The following is an 18,014-nucleotide window of genomic DNA, read 5'->3' on the forward strand; positions in this document are numbered from 1 at the left end:
CGTAATAACGTATAACGTTATGTGGTATTACCTTCTAAGGTATAACGTAATATACTATTACGTACTATAGTATAACGTTATATACTATTACGTAATAACGTATATCGTTATATACAATAACGTAATAACGTATAACATTATATACAATTACCTAATAACGTATAAAGTTACATACTATTACGTAATGACGTATAACGTTATATAGCATTACCTTATAACGTATAACGCTACATACTATTACGTAATAAAGTATTACGTTATGTAGTATTACCTTATAACGTATAACGTTATATGCTATTACGTTCTAACGTATAACGCTATATACTATTACGTACTAAAGTATAAAACTACATACTATTACGTAATATCGTATAACGTCATATACTATTACGTACTAACGTATATCGTTATATACTGTTACGTAATAGCATATAACGTTATATAGTGTTACCTTATAACGTTTAACGTTATATAGTCTTACCTTAGAGCGTATAACGTTATATACTATTACGTACTAACGTATGACATTATATACTATTACGTAATAACGTATATCGTTATATACTATTACGTAATGACGTATAACGTTATATAGCATTACCTTATAACGTATAACGCTACATACTATTACGGAATAAAGTATTACGTTATGTGGTATTACCTTATAACGTATAACGTTATATACTACTACGTAGTAAGGTATCACGTTATATACTATTACGTACTAACGTATAGCGTTATATACTATAACATAATAACGTATAACTTTATATACAATTACCTAATAACGTATAAAGTTATATACTATTACGTTAATACGTATAACGTTATAAACTATTACGTAATAACTTATAACGTTATATACTACTACGTAATAACGTATCACGTTAAATACTCTAACGTACTAAAGTATAACGTTACATACTATTACGTAAAGCTTATCACGTTACATAATATTACGTACTAACGTATGACGTTATACTCTATTACGTAATAACGTGTAGCGTTATATACTATTACGATATAACGCAATACGTTATGTAGTTTTACCTTATAACGTATAACGTCATATACAATTACGTACTAACGTATAACGTTATATACTATTACATAATTGCATATAAAGTTATGTAGCATTACCTTATAACGTATATCGTTATATAGTCTTACCATAGAACGTTTAACGTTATATACTATTACGTGCTAACGTATAACGTTATAGACTATTACGTAATAACGTATAACGTTATATATTATCACGTAATAACGTAAAAAGCTATGTAGTATTATCTTATAACGTGTAACGTTATATACTATTACGTACTAACGTATAACGTTATATACTATTACGTAATAACGTATAACTTTATGTGGTATTACCTTCTAAGGTATAACGTAATATACTATTACGTACTACAATATAACGTTATATACCATTGCGTAATATCGTATATCGTTATATACTATTACGTAATGACGTATAACGTTATATAGCATTACCTTATAACGTATAACGCTACATACTATTACGTAATGACGTATAACGTTATATAGCATTACCTTATAAAGTATAACGCTACATACTATTACGGAATAAAGTATTACGTTATGTAGTATTACCTTATAACGTATAACGTTATATACCACTACGTAATAAGGTATCACGTTATATACTATTACGTACTAACGTGTAGCGTTATATACTATAACGTAATAACGTATAACTTTATATACAATTACCTAATAACGTATAAAGTTATATACTATTACGTTAATACGTATAACGTTATATACTATTACGTAATAACGTAAAAGGCTACGTAATATTATCTTATAACGTATAACGTTATATACTATTACGTAATAACGTATCACGTTAGATACTATTACGTACTAATGTGTAACGTTATATACTATTACGCTATAACGCAAAACGTTATGTAGAATTACCATATAATGTGTAAAGTTATATTCTATTACGATATAACTAAAAACGCTATATACTATTACGTACTAACGTATAACGTTATATACTATTATGTGGTAACGTATAACTTTATATACTATCTCGTAACAACGTATAACACTATATACTATTACGTAACAACGAATAACGTTATATACTATTACGTTATAACGTAAAATGCTATGTAGTATTATCTTATAACGTATAACGTTATATACTATTACGTACTAACGTATAACACTATATACTATTACGTAATATCGTATAACGTCATATACTATTACGTACTAACGTATAACGTTATACACTATTACGTAATAGCATATAACGTTATGTAGTGTTACCTTATAACGTTTAACGTTATATAGTCTTACCTTAGAACGTATAACGTTATATACTATTACGTTATAACGTATAACGGTATACACTATTTCGTGATAACGTATAACGTTACATAATAATACATACTAACTTTTAACGTTGTACACTATTATGTATTAACGCATAACGTTATATACTATTTCGTGATAACGTACAACGTTATATACTATTACGTACTATAGTATAACGTTATATACTATTACGTAATAACGTATATCGTTATATACTATTAGGTAATAACGTGTAACGCTATATCGTATTACCTTATGACGTATTACGTTATATAGTCTTACCTTAGAACGTATAACGTCATATACTAGTACGTACTGTAGTATAATGTTATATACTATTACGTAATAACGTATAACGTTATATACTATTTCGTTATAACGTAAAACGTTATGTAGTATTACCTGATCACGTATAACGTGATATACTATTACGTTATAACGTAAAACGTTATGTAGTATTACCTTATAACGTATAACGTTATATACTACTACGTAATAACTTAACACGTTTCATACTCTATCGTTCTAACGTATAACGTAATGTAGTATTACCTTATAACGTATAACGTTATACACTGTTACGTAATAACGTATAACGTTATGTGGTATTACCTTCTAAGATATAACGTAATATACAATTACGAACTAACGTATAACGTTATATACTATTACGTTATAACGTATAACGGTATATACTATTACGTACTAACGTATAACGGTATATACTATTACGTTATGACTTATAACGTTACATACTATTAGGTAATAAGTTATAACGTTATGTAGTATTACATTAAAACGTATAACGTCATATAGTATTACGTACTAACGTATGACGTTATTTACTATTACGTAATAACGTATCACGTTATGTAATATCACCTTATAACGTATAACGTCATCTACTATTACGTACTATAGTATAACGTTATATACTATGACGTAATAACATATAACGTTATATATAATTACGTAATAACTTATAACGTTAAATAATACTACGTAATTACGTATCACGTTACATACTCTAACGTACTAACGTATAGTGTTATGTAGCATTACCTTATAACGTATAACGTTACATACCATTATGTAATAATCTATCACGTTACATACAATTACGTACTAACGCATGAAGTTATACACTATTACGTAATAACGTATAACGTTATATAATATTACGTAATAACTTATAATGTTATATACTACAACGTAATAACGTATCACGTTACATACTCTAACGTACTATCGTGTAACGTTATATACTATTACGCTATAACGCAAAACGTTATATAGTCTTACCTTAGAACGTATAACGTTATATACTATTACGTTATAACGTATAACGGTATACACTATTTCGTGATAACGTATAACGTTACATAATAATACATACTAACTTATAACGTTGTACACTATTATGTAATACCGCATAACGTTACATACTATTACGCTATAACGTAAAACGTTATGTAGTATTACCTGATCACGTATAACGTTATATGCTATTACGTTATTACGTATAATGTTATATACTATTACGTAATAACGTATCACGGTACATACTCTAAAGTACTAACGTATAACGTTATTTAGTATTACCTTATAAAGTATAACGTTACATACTATTAGGTAATAAAGTATAACGTTATGTAGTATAACATTAAAACGTATAACGCCATATAGTATTACGTACTAACGTATGACGTTATATACTATTACTTAATATCGTATCACGTTAGTTACTATTACCTAATAGCATATAAAGTTATGTAGTATTATCTTATGACGTATAACGTTATACAGTCTTACCTTAGAACGTATAACGTTATATACTATTACGTAATAACGTATAACGCTATATAATATTATGTGATTACGTATAACGTTATGTAGTATTACCTTATAACCTATAACGTTATATACAATTACGAACTAACGTATAACGTTATATACTATTACCTTTTAACGTATAACGTTATATACTATTACGTACTAATGTTTGACGTTATATACTATTACGTTACAACGTATAACGTTTTATACTATTACGTAATATCTTATAACGTTATATACTATTACGTTATAACGTATAACGGTATATGCTATTACGTACTACCGTATAACGTTATATACTATTATGTAATAACATATAACGTTCTGTAGTATTACCTTATAACGTATAACGTCATATACTATTACGTGCTATAGTATAACATTATATACTATTACGTAATAACGTATCACGTTAGATATTATTACGTACCAACGTGTAACCTTATATACTACTACACTATAACGCAAAACGTTATGTAGTATTACCTTATAACGTATAACGGTGTATACTATTACGTACTAACGTATAACGATATATACTATTACGTTACGACGTATAACGTTTTATACTATTACGTAATACCGTACAACGTTATGTAGTGTTACCTTATAACGTATAACGTCATATACTATTACGTACTAACGTATAACGTTATAAACTATTACGTAATAACGTATCACGTTAGATACTATTACGTACCAACGTGTAACGTTATAAATTACTACACTATAACGCAAAACGTTATGTAGTATTACCTTATAATGTGTAAAGTTCTATTCTATTACGTTATAACTTATAACACTATATACTATTACGTATTAACGTATAACGTTATTTAGTATTACATAGTAACGTATAACTTTATATATTATTACATAAAAGCGTATAACGCTATATACTATTACCTAACAACGTATAGCGTTACATACTATTACGTAATAACGTATAACTTTATATACTATTACGTAATAATGTATAAAGTTATATACTAGTACGTTAATACGTATAACGTTATATACTAATACGTAATAACGTAACACGTTTCATACTCTAACGTACTAACATATAACGTTATGTAGTATTACCTTATAACGTCTAATGTTATACACCATTACGTAATAACGTATAACGTTATGTGGTATTACCTTCTAAGGTATAACGTAATATACAATTACGAACTAACGTATAACGTTATACACTATTGCCTTAAAACGTACAACCTTATATACTATTATGTACTAACGTATTACGTTATATACTATTACGTAATAACGTATAACGATATATACTATTACGTAATAACGTCAAAGGCTGCGAAGTATTATCTTGAAACGTATAACGTTATATACTATTACGTACTAACGTATAACGATATATACTATTACGTTATAACGTATAACGTTATATACTAATACGTAATAACGTACAACGTTATGTAATATTACCTTATAACGTATAACGTCAAATACTATTACGTACTCACGTATAACGTTATATACTATTACGTAATAGCATATAACATTATGTAGTATAATCTTATAACGTATAACGGTATATACTATTTCGTGATAACGTATCATTTTACATACTATTACGTACTAACTTATAACGTTGTACACTATTATGTAATAACGCATAACGTTATATACTATTACGTAATAACGTATAACGTTATATACTATTACGTAATAACGTAGAACGCTATGTAGTATTACCTTATAACGTATAACGTCATATACAAATACGTACTAACGTATAACGTTATATACTATTACGTAATGGCATATAACGTTATGTAGTATTATCTTATAACGTGTAACGTTATATACTATTACGTAATAACGTATCTCGTTATATACTATTACGTTATAACGTATAACACTATATACTATTACGTATTAACGTATAACGGTATAATCTATTTCGTAATAACGTATAACGTTATATATTATTACGTAATAACGTAAAAAGTTATGTAGTATTGTCTTATAACGTGTAACGTTATGTACTATTACGTAATAACGTATCACGTTATATACTATTACGTTATAACGTTATATAATATCACGTAATTACGTATAACGTTATATACTATTACGCTATGTCGTACAACGTTATGTAGTATTACCTTATAACGTATAATGTTATATACTATTACGTATTAACGTGTAACGTTATATACTATTACGTAATTGCATATAAAGTTATGTAGTATTACTGTTACGTCTGCTGACTCTCTACCTGAGCCGGCCCTCACATCGCGGACGGATGGCAGCCAGATGCCCGCACACCCTTATCGCGTACTCTTGAAAACACTCGCAGCCTGACTATAAATCTCAGAAAACTCTGGCGAAAGTCTTTCGTCGCAAACAAGAGCTTTTCCACGAAAGCGTTTTCAAAGGTTTCTGGTTAGCGTCTGGAAAACACGTGAACGCTAAGTGTTCACACGTGCGATGCCTCCTTCTCCCAACTTTCCATAGAGGGTGGCTAATACCCTTCCTAGTCCATCGATAGTCTTACTAAACAATAGAAAGAATTTCTATTACCCTCACTTCTCCAACCAAAAACTGTCATCAACAAATCTGATGATTCCGTGCGTTAGACATACCCTTCCTTAGCTCACCTCCGACACAGCATCGTCACGATCAAGTCAGTTCGTCTTCGTCCTCAAATCAGTCAATACGTCTACAACTATCGCTCAGTCCAGCAAACTCACTGAGAAGCATCGTAAAGTCGCAATCTAACATTCTAACCGATCAGTCGCAGTCGAAAACTCTCTGTACGGTCGCGTCCAAATTAATCACATTGTATAAGATCTAACTCGAACATTCTAGTGGTAACTTCCGACACTATTTAAACCGATATCTTATATAAACTGTAAGTGTTATTCTGATATAAATATATATATTTATTCTACAACCGTAGAATAAGTTGCATTCATTGAATCATCCCGGTTATCCTAAACGAAACGCGGGGAGCGACCATTTCGCGGCGTCGATTAGCCGAATCGTAGCGAGAATTTACGACTCTCGCTGACGCGTTTCCTCGCGACCGCGTCTCTCCGCGAACGGTCGCAACATTTGGTCCTTCGAGCCGGATTACGTGTCAGTGAAAAGGTGGACTTATCAGTGACCATACAGTGCCACGTGAATCCAACTTAATTGGCGGAAACGTTACCACTCCAGCGAGGTCAGGCGCATCACCTTCGAAGAGGTACAACCCGTTGGTCGAGGAACGCAACCACGCAACCTCCCGCCGCAGCGGGACAATCAGCAACATCGCAAGTACAACCATTTCGACTTCACTACCATTGTGTCACCTTCGGGAAGTATCACCTTCCTCGCGAAGCGCACATCAACCACAGTCCGCTGCATAGTGACAAGCGATATCTTGCCGCCGGAACAACTTCGGTCTCATACCGCAACTCTAAGGTAAGCCCAATCAAAGTATCGAAATCAGCAATGGCGCCCAATCTGGAAGAGCGCACAAAACTGTTGATACTAAAACGAAAAGAATTAGAGGCAGTTCGCGCAATACTCGACAGTTATGAGGAAGGGACCCCTATCTACGCCATCCAACGTAGTTTGAAAGAGTTAGAGATAGAATTCGCATCATTCAAAAAGAATCAGTGTGACGTAGACGATAGGGAAGAAGGCCCAACACAGCAGGATCGCGTGAATTTACAACGGACATTCTATACTATCTTCGGGCACGCGTCGGCCATCATTAACACCGCAACGAAACAATCAGAGCCGACGATCCGAGGTCCGACTTCGAACATTTCCTCGCCGGAACCCGTCGAGTTGCCAAAAATTCAGTTACCCACGTTTTCGGGTGCTTACGAGGACTGGCCAGGTTTCGCGAATCAATTTCGTTACACGGTTCACGACAACCCGCGAATCGACGACTGCAAACGTTTGACGTATCTTCGATCCTGTTTAACGGGCGCAGCGGCGCTCACCATATCATCTTTGAATAACGTAGCAACCAATTATTCCGCCGCGCGGGAAATACTAGAGAAAAGGTATAACAGGCCAGAGAAAATCGTGCAGAGACACCTGCAAGAGATATTCAACACAGGCCTCGCATCACGCACAGCACACCTAGACTTGCAATCCTACGCGACCAAACTAGAATCGCATTACAAGGCTTTAGAATCTCTCGAACATTTGACTGCAGACTCCGTGCTATTGTATCTATGCACCTTTAGATTAGACCGGGAGACCGATCTCATCTGGAAGGATAAAACACAACACACACCGTTCCCCACATTCACAGAATTCCTCAATTTCTTGAACGATCGGTGTCGAATCATCGAACCCCCAAGGACGACGCGCCAGCCACGCGGGCAGGCATTTGTCACATCACAATCGTCATCAATTTGTCCAATGTGTAGCGGACCGCACAAGATCTGGACTTGTAGAACCTTTAGAACGAAAACCATCGAAGAGCGCATCAGGGCCGCCGAAGAAATATCGGCATGCACCAATTGTCTGATGACAGAACATGCACTCCCACAGTGTTCCGCCGGATCCTGTCGCATTTGCAGACAACGTCATCACACCCTTCTACATAGATCCGATGCTCAAACTGCGGATCGAACCAATTCCAGCAACGGAGAGCCCGCGACGACACCCCCAGGCAAAAGCAGAAGTCCTTTGAAACATCCAACTAGTACATCACCAAATCAATCGTACCCTAGTCCAGTATCCGATATCCAACAACAAATCACACAATGACAACCACAGACCGACGCGACTCGGAAAACCGAATCACTGCTCATAGACTTGGTCACCACACTACCCAACGACCTGTTAATATCTGCACGCATCAACATATTAAACGATAGAGCTCAACCAGTTCGCTGCCGAGCATTGTTAGACACCGGTGCTAGTATGAATTTCATTACCGAACGTCTTGCAAACTCTTTAGGACTTCCGCAACAGAAGTGTTCCATCTCAATCAAAGCCCTCGATGTTTTATCAACGACGTCAAATCGTTTTATTACAGCCACGATCACATCCACTAACGGAACCTACCAACGCACCTTAACATTTCTCATCGTACCAACAATTTCGACATCCATCCCGGATCAACCCATAGACCGATCAACAATCCCAATACCCAAGAATATCCATCTTGCCGATCCAACATTCCATGTACCATCCCCAATCGATATTTTGCTGAGCTCAGGGCCCACCATTGCATCACTATGTGTCGGCCAAATCAACCTTAATCCGCCAACAGGCCCCGACCTCCGTTTACAAAAAACACACTTCGGGTGGGTCATCGGGGGGAGCCCGGTCTTCCCGTCAGCGGCCAGGGCATTTCACACCTTCACGGCAGATCTTGAAACGGATCTTACTCGCTTTTGGGAACTCGACGAGGGACCACAAACAAAACACGTGTCAGAAGCGGATCGACGATGCGAGGAACACTTTCAAGCGCACGTCCAACGCACCAGCGAAGGGCGATACATCGTCGCACTCCCGTTTAACGACAAACTTTCCTCACTCGGATCAACTAAAACAATGGCGATGAAACGACTCGCCTCTCTCCAGCGCCAATTCCAACGAGATCAGAAATTCGAAGCAGCATATCGGGCGGTAATTCAGGAATACGTGGAATTAGGGCACATGACGACAATCGCATCACATCACCAATCAGCCGATGAACACTATCTGCCACATCACGGCGTAATCAAGGACTCGAGCACATCTACGAAGCTCCGCGGCGTGTTCGACGGATCTGCACCGAGCACCACCGGAGTTTCTTTGAACGACACCCTTCACACAGGACCGAAGTTACAAGAGGACTTGTTCGATGTTCTCTTGAGATTCCGCTCTCATCAGTATGTTCTCACGGGTGATATCGAGAAGATGTATCGACAATTTCTCGTACGCCCGGAAGATCGTAAGTATCAGAAAATTTTGTGGCGCAATTCGAACGGTGAAATCGAAACTTATCAACTCAACACCATCACGTTCGGACTGTCGGCCGCACCCTACCTAGCTATCCGATGTCTCAAACAATTGGCAGACGATGAAGGACATCGATTTCCGCGAGCTTCGTCAGTCTTGCAGCAGGATTTCTACGTCGACGACGCCCTTACCGGGGCTGACACGATGAGCGAGGCGTTGTCAATCCGAACAGAACTCACCGAACTTCTCCAACTGGCCGGCCTGAAAATCAGAAAATGGGCATCCAACAACCGCGAACTACTCAACGGACTATCGGACCACGACATAAACCAAAACCTACAATTGGGTGAGTCCCAACCATTAAAAACACTTGGAGTTTTTTGGAGGTCCTCCGATGATTCAATCCTTTACTCGGTCGCCGCCATGGCCAATATCCCTCACGTTACCAAACGATCGATCAGCTCCGTAATCGCTAGGATTTATGATCCTTTAGGACTGCTCGCGCCAGTAATTGTTCGAGCAAAAATGTTACTCCAGAGAGTCTGGGCACTGAAGGTCGATTGGGATGAATCACTTCCCGCAGATTTCCATTCCGAATGGAGCCGCTATTATTCCCAATTAGCGCTCCTGAACAATATCTCGTTCCAACGCAAGGCAATAATCGGATCCGCAAAAGAAATCGAAATGCATGGTTTCTGCGATGCAAGCGAGAAAGCATACGGAGCTTGCGTTTATCTACGAACCGTTAATCCTGACGGCCACGTGCAGGTCCAGCTTTTAGCTGCAAAATCAAGGGTAGCTCCGCTCAAGTCCCAAACCATTCCTCGGCTTGAATTGAGCGGAGCCCTTCTTCTTACGTCCCTGATGTCTACCATACAGCAGGCTCTATCGCGCAATGTGTCTCGAGCCGTCTACTGGACCGACTCCACCATCGTCCTCCACTGGATAAGCACGTCTCCTCACACACTGAAAACATTTGTTGCCAACCGAATCTCCGAAATCCAGACTAGAACTAGTTCGCGCGATTGGCGCCATGTTCCGACCAACGACAATCCCGCGGATCTAATCTCGCGAGGACAAACACCTGAGGAATTTCTACGCCCGACTATTTGGCAACACGGTCCTGAATGGCTCCAACTGTCTGAAGAACACTGGCCGACATGTACACTGCCACCACAAACGGAATTACCGGAACAAAAACGAGCAACCTGTATGTCCGCAACCCCCGCCGATCATGAATTTCTAGAAAGGTATTCATCTTGGCCTAAGTTGATCAGGATCATCGCTCGCTGTCTCCGTTGGAAACATAAGCATAATCCGACTACACCCATAACGGCAACTGAATTAAATACAGCCCACAACAAGATCATCAAACTATTGCAAGGCATCTATTTTTCCGCAGAAATACGTGCGCTCCAGAAGGATCGAGACGCAACAATAAAAGGAAAGCTCACGCGACTCAACCCGTTCATAGATAAGGAAGGCATCTTACGCGTAGGCGGCCGACTTAGTCATTCACTGATACCTTTTCCTCAAAAACATCCTATAATCTTGCCTAAGTCATATGTTACAGCACGCATTATCGATCATGCACACAACGTCCACATGCACGCAGGAACACAAGCTACGCTGTACGCCGTACGACGAAGATACTGGCCCATCGACGGTCGAAGTCAAGTTTGGCATACGATCAAGAGCTGCGTCCGTTGCTGCCGCGCTCATCCACCGCCGGTGGATTACATTATGGGTGATTTACCTGAGGCGAGAGTGACCGAGTCACGCCCATTCACGAACGTCGGCGTCGACTACTGCGGACCATTCCATATCAAGGATAGGAGAGATCGCAACCGCCGCCAGGTCAAGGTATATGTTGCCATCTTTGTATGCTTAGCGGTTAAGGCGGTGCATATCGAACTCGTCGGCGATCTCACTAGCGAGGCCTTCATCGCCACACTCCGAAGGTTCATCGCTCGACGCGGGTTTTGCTCTACCATCCATTCCGACAACGGCACAAACTTTGTTGGCGCGAACAACGAATTACGTGAGCTTCACGAACTCCTACGATCGGACGATCATAATTCCAAGGTGGCCTCATTTCTGTCAGATAAGCACATTGAATGGCATTTTATTCCCCCTCATACCCCGCACTTCGGCGGACTCTGGGAAGCAGCGGTAAAGTCATTTAAACGTCATCTCAAACGCGTAATCGGCAACGAGTTACTCACCTTCGAACAGTTCAACACCCTCATTATTGAGATCGAGGCAATCCTCAACTCACGACCGTTAACTCCGATATCCTCCGATCCGAACGATCTCCTAGTCCTCACTCCCGGCCATTTCATCATCGGCGATTCACTAATGAGTTTACGGGAGCGAGATTTCAGAGACGTCCTTTCCAATCGGCTCTCCAGATGGCAACATCTTCAGCAGATCAGGCAACATTTTTGGAATCGCTGGCATAAGGAATATTAGAACGAATTGAGCAACCGCAGCAAATGGAACAAGGGTGGGCACAGCATCCAGGAAGGCGCAATCGTCATCCTCAGAGAGGACAATGTGCCCTCTATGCAGTGGCCTCTGGGACGAGTTATCAAGGTCCATCCAAACGGCGAAAAACATCGTGGATCGAGGCATCAAAAGACTTGTCCCACTGCCAATCCAGCCTGACTTCGAGGAATCCGGACAATCAGCAGTTGAGACGAGGGGGCATTAGGATCCAAACCAACGCCGCGACACCCAACGTTCATTATCTACCAAGGATCATCACTGGGAGAACGCGATTCGGGCGGCTCATCGGGGGGAGCCCAGCCTCCCAATCAACTACAAAACCCCGCGTCGTGTCAGACGAATCAGCATCAAGCAACACTGGAGTTCCGTTCAACGCTACCTCTTGGATCAAGCTGGTCCACTACATTCCAGGACCGAGACGGTCCACGATCATCCAAGGACACTTCCTGGGTCGATAATCACAACCGCAAATTTCCGTACAACCACAAGGATCACGACGGTCGAGACTCCAACGACTCCCGAACAGGACATAAACAACAAACTTGTCAAATTATCACAACTATGTTATTTTTCCAGATATAATCTGGACTCTCCGAATGGAACAGCATCAATTCATCAGCCTCGGAATCAACCACTGCAAACCACTTTATGTCAACGAGCAAAAGGATCGCAACCGCCACAAAATCCAGAGTCATCGCTCTTGGACAGGGATGCCCCATCCAACTGTCTTCAGCTGGCATCATGCGGATGGCACCACTACCGAGCAGATCAACACCAGATGACTCCGACCTAATCAGTAGCAACGCGGTCTAATGCGAGATCCACCTCATCAAATCAATAACATCATTTTGATCGGTACCCTCTCAACGGGGGGAGGATGTTACGTCGGCTGACTCTCTACCTGAGCCGGCCCTCACATCGCGGACGGATGGCAGCCAGATGCCCGCACACCCTTATCGCGTACTCTTGAAAACACTCGCAGCCTGACTATAAATCTCAGAAAACTCTGGCGAAAGTCTTTCATCGCAAACAAGGGCTTTTCCACGAAAGCGTTTTCTAAGGTTTCTGGTTAGCGTCTGGAAAACACGTGAACGCTAAGTGTTCAAACGTGCGATGCCTCCTACTCCCAACTTTCCATCGAGGGTGGCTAATACCCTTCCTAGTCCATCGATAGTCTTACTAACCAATAGAAACAATTTCTATTACCCTCACTTCTCCAACCAAAAACTGTCATCAACAAATCAGATGATTCCGTGCGTTAGACACGCCCTTCCTTAGCTCACCTCCGACACAGTATCGTCACGATCAAGTCAGTTCGTCTTCTTCCTCAAATCAGTCAATACGTCTACAACTATCGCTCAGTCCAGCAAACTCACTGAGAAGCATCGTAAAGTCGCAATCTAACATTCTAACCGATCAGTCGCAGTCGAAAACTCTCTGTACGGTCGCGTCCAAATTAATCACATTGTATAAGATCTAACTCGAACATTCTAGTGGTAACTTCCGACACTGTTTAAACCGATATCTTATATAAACTGTAAGTGTTACTCTGATATAAATATATATATTTATTCTACAACCGTAGAAGAAGTTGCATTCATTGAATCATCCCAGTTATCCTAAACGAAACGCGGGGAGCGACCATTTCGCGGCGTCGATTAGCCGAATCGTAGCGAGAATTTACGACTCTCGCTGACGCGTTTCCTCGCGATCGCGTCTCTCCGCGAACGGTCGCAACAATTACCTTATAACGTATAACGTTATATAGTCTTACCTTAGAACGTATAACGTTATATACGATTACGTACCAACGTATAACATTATATACTATTACGTAATAACGTATAACGTTATATACTATTACGTAATAATGTAAAACGCTATGTAGTATTATCTTATAACGTATAACGTTATATACTATTACGTTATAACGTATCACGTTGGATACTATTACGTACTAACGTGTAACATTATATACTATTACGCTATAACGCAAAACGATATGTAGTATTACCTTATAACGTATAACGTTACATACTATTACGTAATAAAGTGTAACGTTATGTAGTATTACCTTATAACGTATAACGTCATATACAATTACGTATTAACGTGTAACGTTATATACTATTACGTAATTGCATATAAAGTTATGTAGTATTACAATATAACGTATAACGTTATATATTATTACGTAATAACGTATAACGTTATATATTATTACGTAATAACGTGTCACGTTACATACTCTAACGTACAAACGTATAAGGTTATGTAGTATTACCTTATAACGTATAACGTTACATACTATTAGGTAATAAGGTATACCGTTATGTAGTATTACATTAAAACGTACAACGTCATATAGTATTACGTACTAACGTATAACGTTATATATCATTACGTAATAACGTAAAAAGTTATGTAGTATTGGCTTATAACGTGTAACGTTATGTACTATTACGTAATAACGTATCACGTTATATACTATTACGTATTAACGTGTAACGTTATATACTATTAAGTAATTGCATATAAAGTTATGTAGCATTACCTTATAGCGTATAACGTTACATACTATTAGGTAATAAAGTATACCGTTATGTAGTATTACATTAAAACGTACAACGTCATGTAGTATTACGTACCAACGTATAACGTTATATATTTTTACGTAATAACGTATACAGTTATGTAGTATTGTCTTATAACGTGTAACGTTATGTACTATTACGTAATAACGTATCACGTTATATACTATTACGCTATGACGTAAAACGTTATGTAGTATTACCTTATAACGTATAACGTTATATACTATTACGTATTAACGTGTAACGTTATATACTATTACGTAATTGCATATAAAGTTATCGAGTATTACCTTATAACGTATAACGTTATATAGTCTTACCTTAGAACGTATAACGTTATATACTATTACGTACCAACGTATAACGTTATATACTATTACGTAATAACGTATGACGTTATATATTATTGCATAATAACGTATCACGTTACATACTCTAACGTACTAACGTATAACGTTATTTAGTATTACCTTATAACGTATAACGTTACATACTATTAGGTAATAAAGTATACCGATATTTAGTATTACATTAAAACTTACAACGTCATATAGTATTACGTACTTAACGTATAACGTTATATATTATTACGTAATAACGTAAAAAGTTATGTAGTATTATCTTATAACGTGTAACGTTATATACTATTACGTTATAACGTATAACGGTATATACTTGTCGGAGATGAAAGGACACCGGGCCCCCCCATTGGAATTATTTGGAAAAGCCTCAATACTGTAGCATTTACGAAATAACCCAGACACAGTCATTCGAAACTTGAGACATTGAGTTTAGGCTCGAGGCGACAACCGGTCGCCAAGCGTAGCCACGGTCACGGGATAAACATTCCACCTAACAGAGATAAAAAGTAACATAGCTTTCCTTTAAAGAATTGGCAGTACAGACACTTGACAATAAGACATTCCAACAGCCCCGCAGCTCGCCACACACAGACCCCATTCTTTGGGCCAGATGATCGCCAGATGCCGATGCATCATTTACAGTTTATGTTCAGATAACCTGAGGAATCGTTACAAATCTTAGGACTTAGTTAACTAAAGTCCTTCAGATCGACAAACAGTCTTTATTCTATCAGCCTGTAAATCTGTCACCTATTGCGGGAAGTTATGGGAAAGCCTGATTTGGTCACGTACGACGTTGCCTGCTAGGAACTCTCTCTCTAGGGCGGCTAGCATCCTGTTCTAAACGCCAACATAGAAATTGACCAATTAACAGCAGCGTCTATTTCCCACACCCTCCGGGTGGAGGCTTTCTTTGACGAATCCGATGATCTCGTGCCCTTAGGCACAACCCATCATAGTTTTCCTCTGCAGCGTCGTCGCGACGGAAAGTCATTCTTTTCTGGCAATCTGATTAGCTAAGAGTCAATGAAGCGTTCCTAGTATCACGAGTAGTAAGTCGAGTCCGACTTAGACTTTGAAGCAAAGTATATTCGTTATCCCGTTGACCGTGGATTCGCTATATCGCACCTAGGGCCATTGTCATTAGCGTCCAGCTACCGCGTCCGATCGTCAATGTTGTATCAGCCATACTTGTGTAATAAATATATGTGCGACAACCATGAACCACACTGGTGAAGATTCATTATACGCCCCTGCCATCAACCCGACATACGATTACGTAATAACTTATAACGTTATATACTACTACGTAATAACGTATCACGTTACATACTCTAACGTACAAACGTATAAGGTTATGTAGTATTACCTTATAACGTATAACGTTATATACTATTACGTGATAAAGTATAACGTTATGTAGTATTACCTTACAACGTATAACGTCATATACTATTACGTACTATAGTATAACGGTATATACTATTTCGTAATAACGTATAACGTTATATATTATTACGTAATAACGAAAAAAGTTATGTAGTATTACCTTATAACGTATAACGTTATATACTACTACGTAATAACGTATCACGTTACATACTCTAACGTACTAACGTATAGCGTTATTTAGTATTACCTTATAACGTATAACGTTACATACTATTAGGTAATAAAGTATAACGTTATATAGTATTACATTAAAACGTACAACGTCATATAGTATTACGAACTAACGTATAACGTTATATACTATTACGTAATAAGGTATAACGTTATGTAGTATTACCTTATAACGTATAACGTTATATAGTCCTACCTTAGAACGTATAACGTGATCTCCATCGGGACGGAAATTACAGCGATTTTTCGCCAAAAATCGACGAAAGATCGCGTTTTGCGAGCCCCAGGGCTTGTTTCGACGTTGGATCTGTCGTGCACTGTATTCGGCGTGTAAAATGGTACAAAATGAGCGTTTAAACGTCGAAATATCTCCATCGGGACGGAAATTACTGCGATTTTTCGCCTAAAATCGACGAAAGATCGCGTTTTGCGAGCCCCACGGCTTGTTTCGACATTGGATCTGTCGTGCACTGTATTCGGCGTGTAAAATGGAACAAAATGAGCGTTTAAACGTCGAAATATCTCCATCGGGACGGAAATTACAGCGATTTTTCGCCAAAAATGGACGAAAGATCGCGTTTTGCGAGCCCCAGGGCTTGTTTCGACGTTGGATCTGTCATGCACCGTATTCGGCGTGTAAAATGGAACAAAATGAGCGTATAAACGTCGAAATATCTCCATCGGAAGGGAAATTACAGCGATTTTTCGCCAAAAATCGAAGAAAGATCGCGTTTTGCGAGCCCCACGGCTTGTTTCGACGTTGGATCTGTCGTGCACTGTATTCGGCGTGTAAAATGGAACGAAATGAGCG

General features: G+C 38.3%; 2 protein-coding genes across 2 annotated transcripts; both read left to right on the forward strand.

The window, feature by feature from the left end:
• Window positions 1–7,656: 7,656 nt before the first annotated feature.
• On the forward strand, window positions 7,657–8,934 carry LOC132915876 (uncharacterized). The gene has a single exon (XM_060975641.1). The coding sequence runs from the start codon at window positions 7,657–7,659 to the stop codon at window positions 8,932–8,934; it is 1,278 nt and encodes a 425-aa protein (XP_060831624.1).
• Window positions 8,935–9,090: 156 nt separating this feature from the next.
• On the forward strand, window positions 9,091–12,588 carry LOC132915877 (uncharacterized). The gene has a single exon (XM_060975642.1). The coding sequence runs from the start codon at window positions 9,091–9,093 to the stop codon at window positions 12,586–12,588; it is 3,498 nt and encodes a 1,165-aa protein (XP_060831625.1).
• Window positions 12,589–18,014: the final 5,426 nt, after the last annotated feature.

Source organism: Bombus pascuorum, unplaced genomic scaffold, assembly GCF_905332965.1.
Source record: "Bombus pascuorum unplaced genomic scaffold, iyBomPasc1.1, whole genome shotgun sequence".
NCBI classification, from domain to species: Eukaryota; Metazoa; Arthropoda; class Insecta; order Hymenoptera; family Apidae; genus Bombus; species Bombus pascuorum.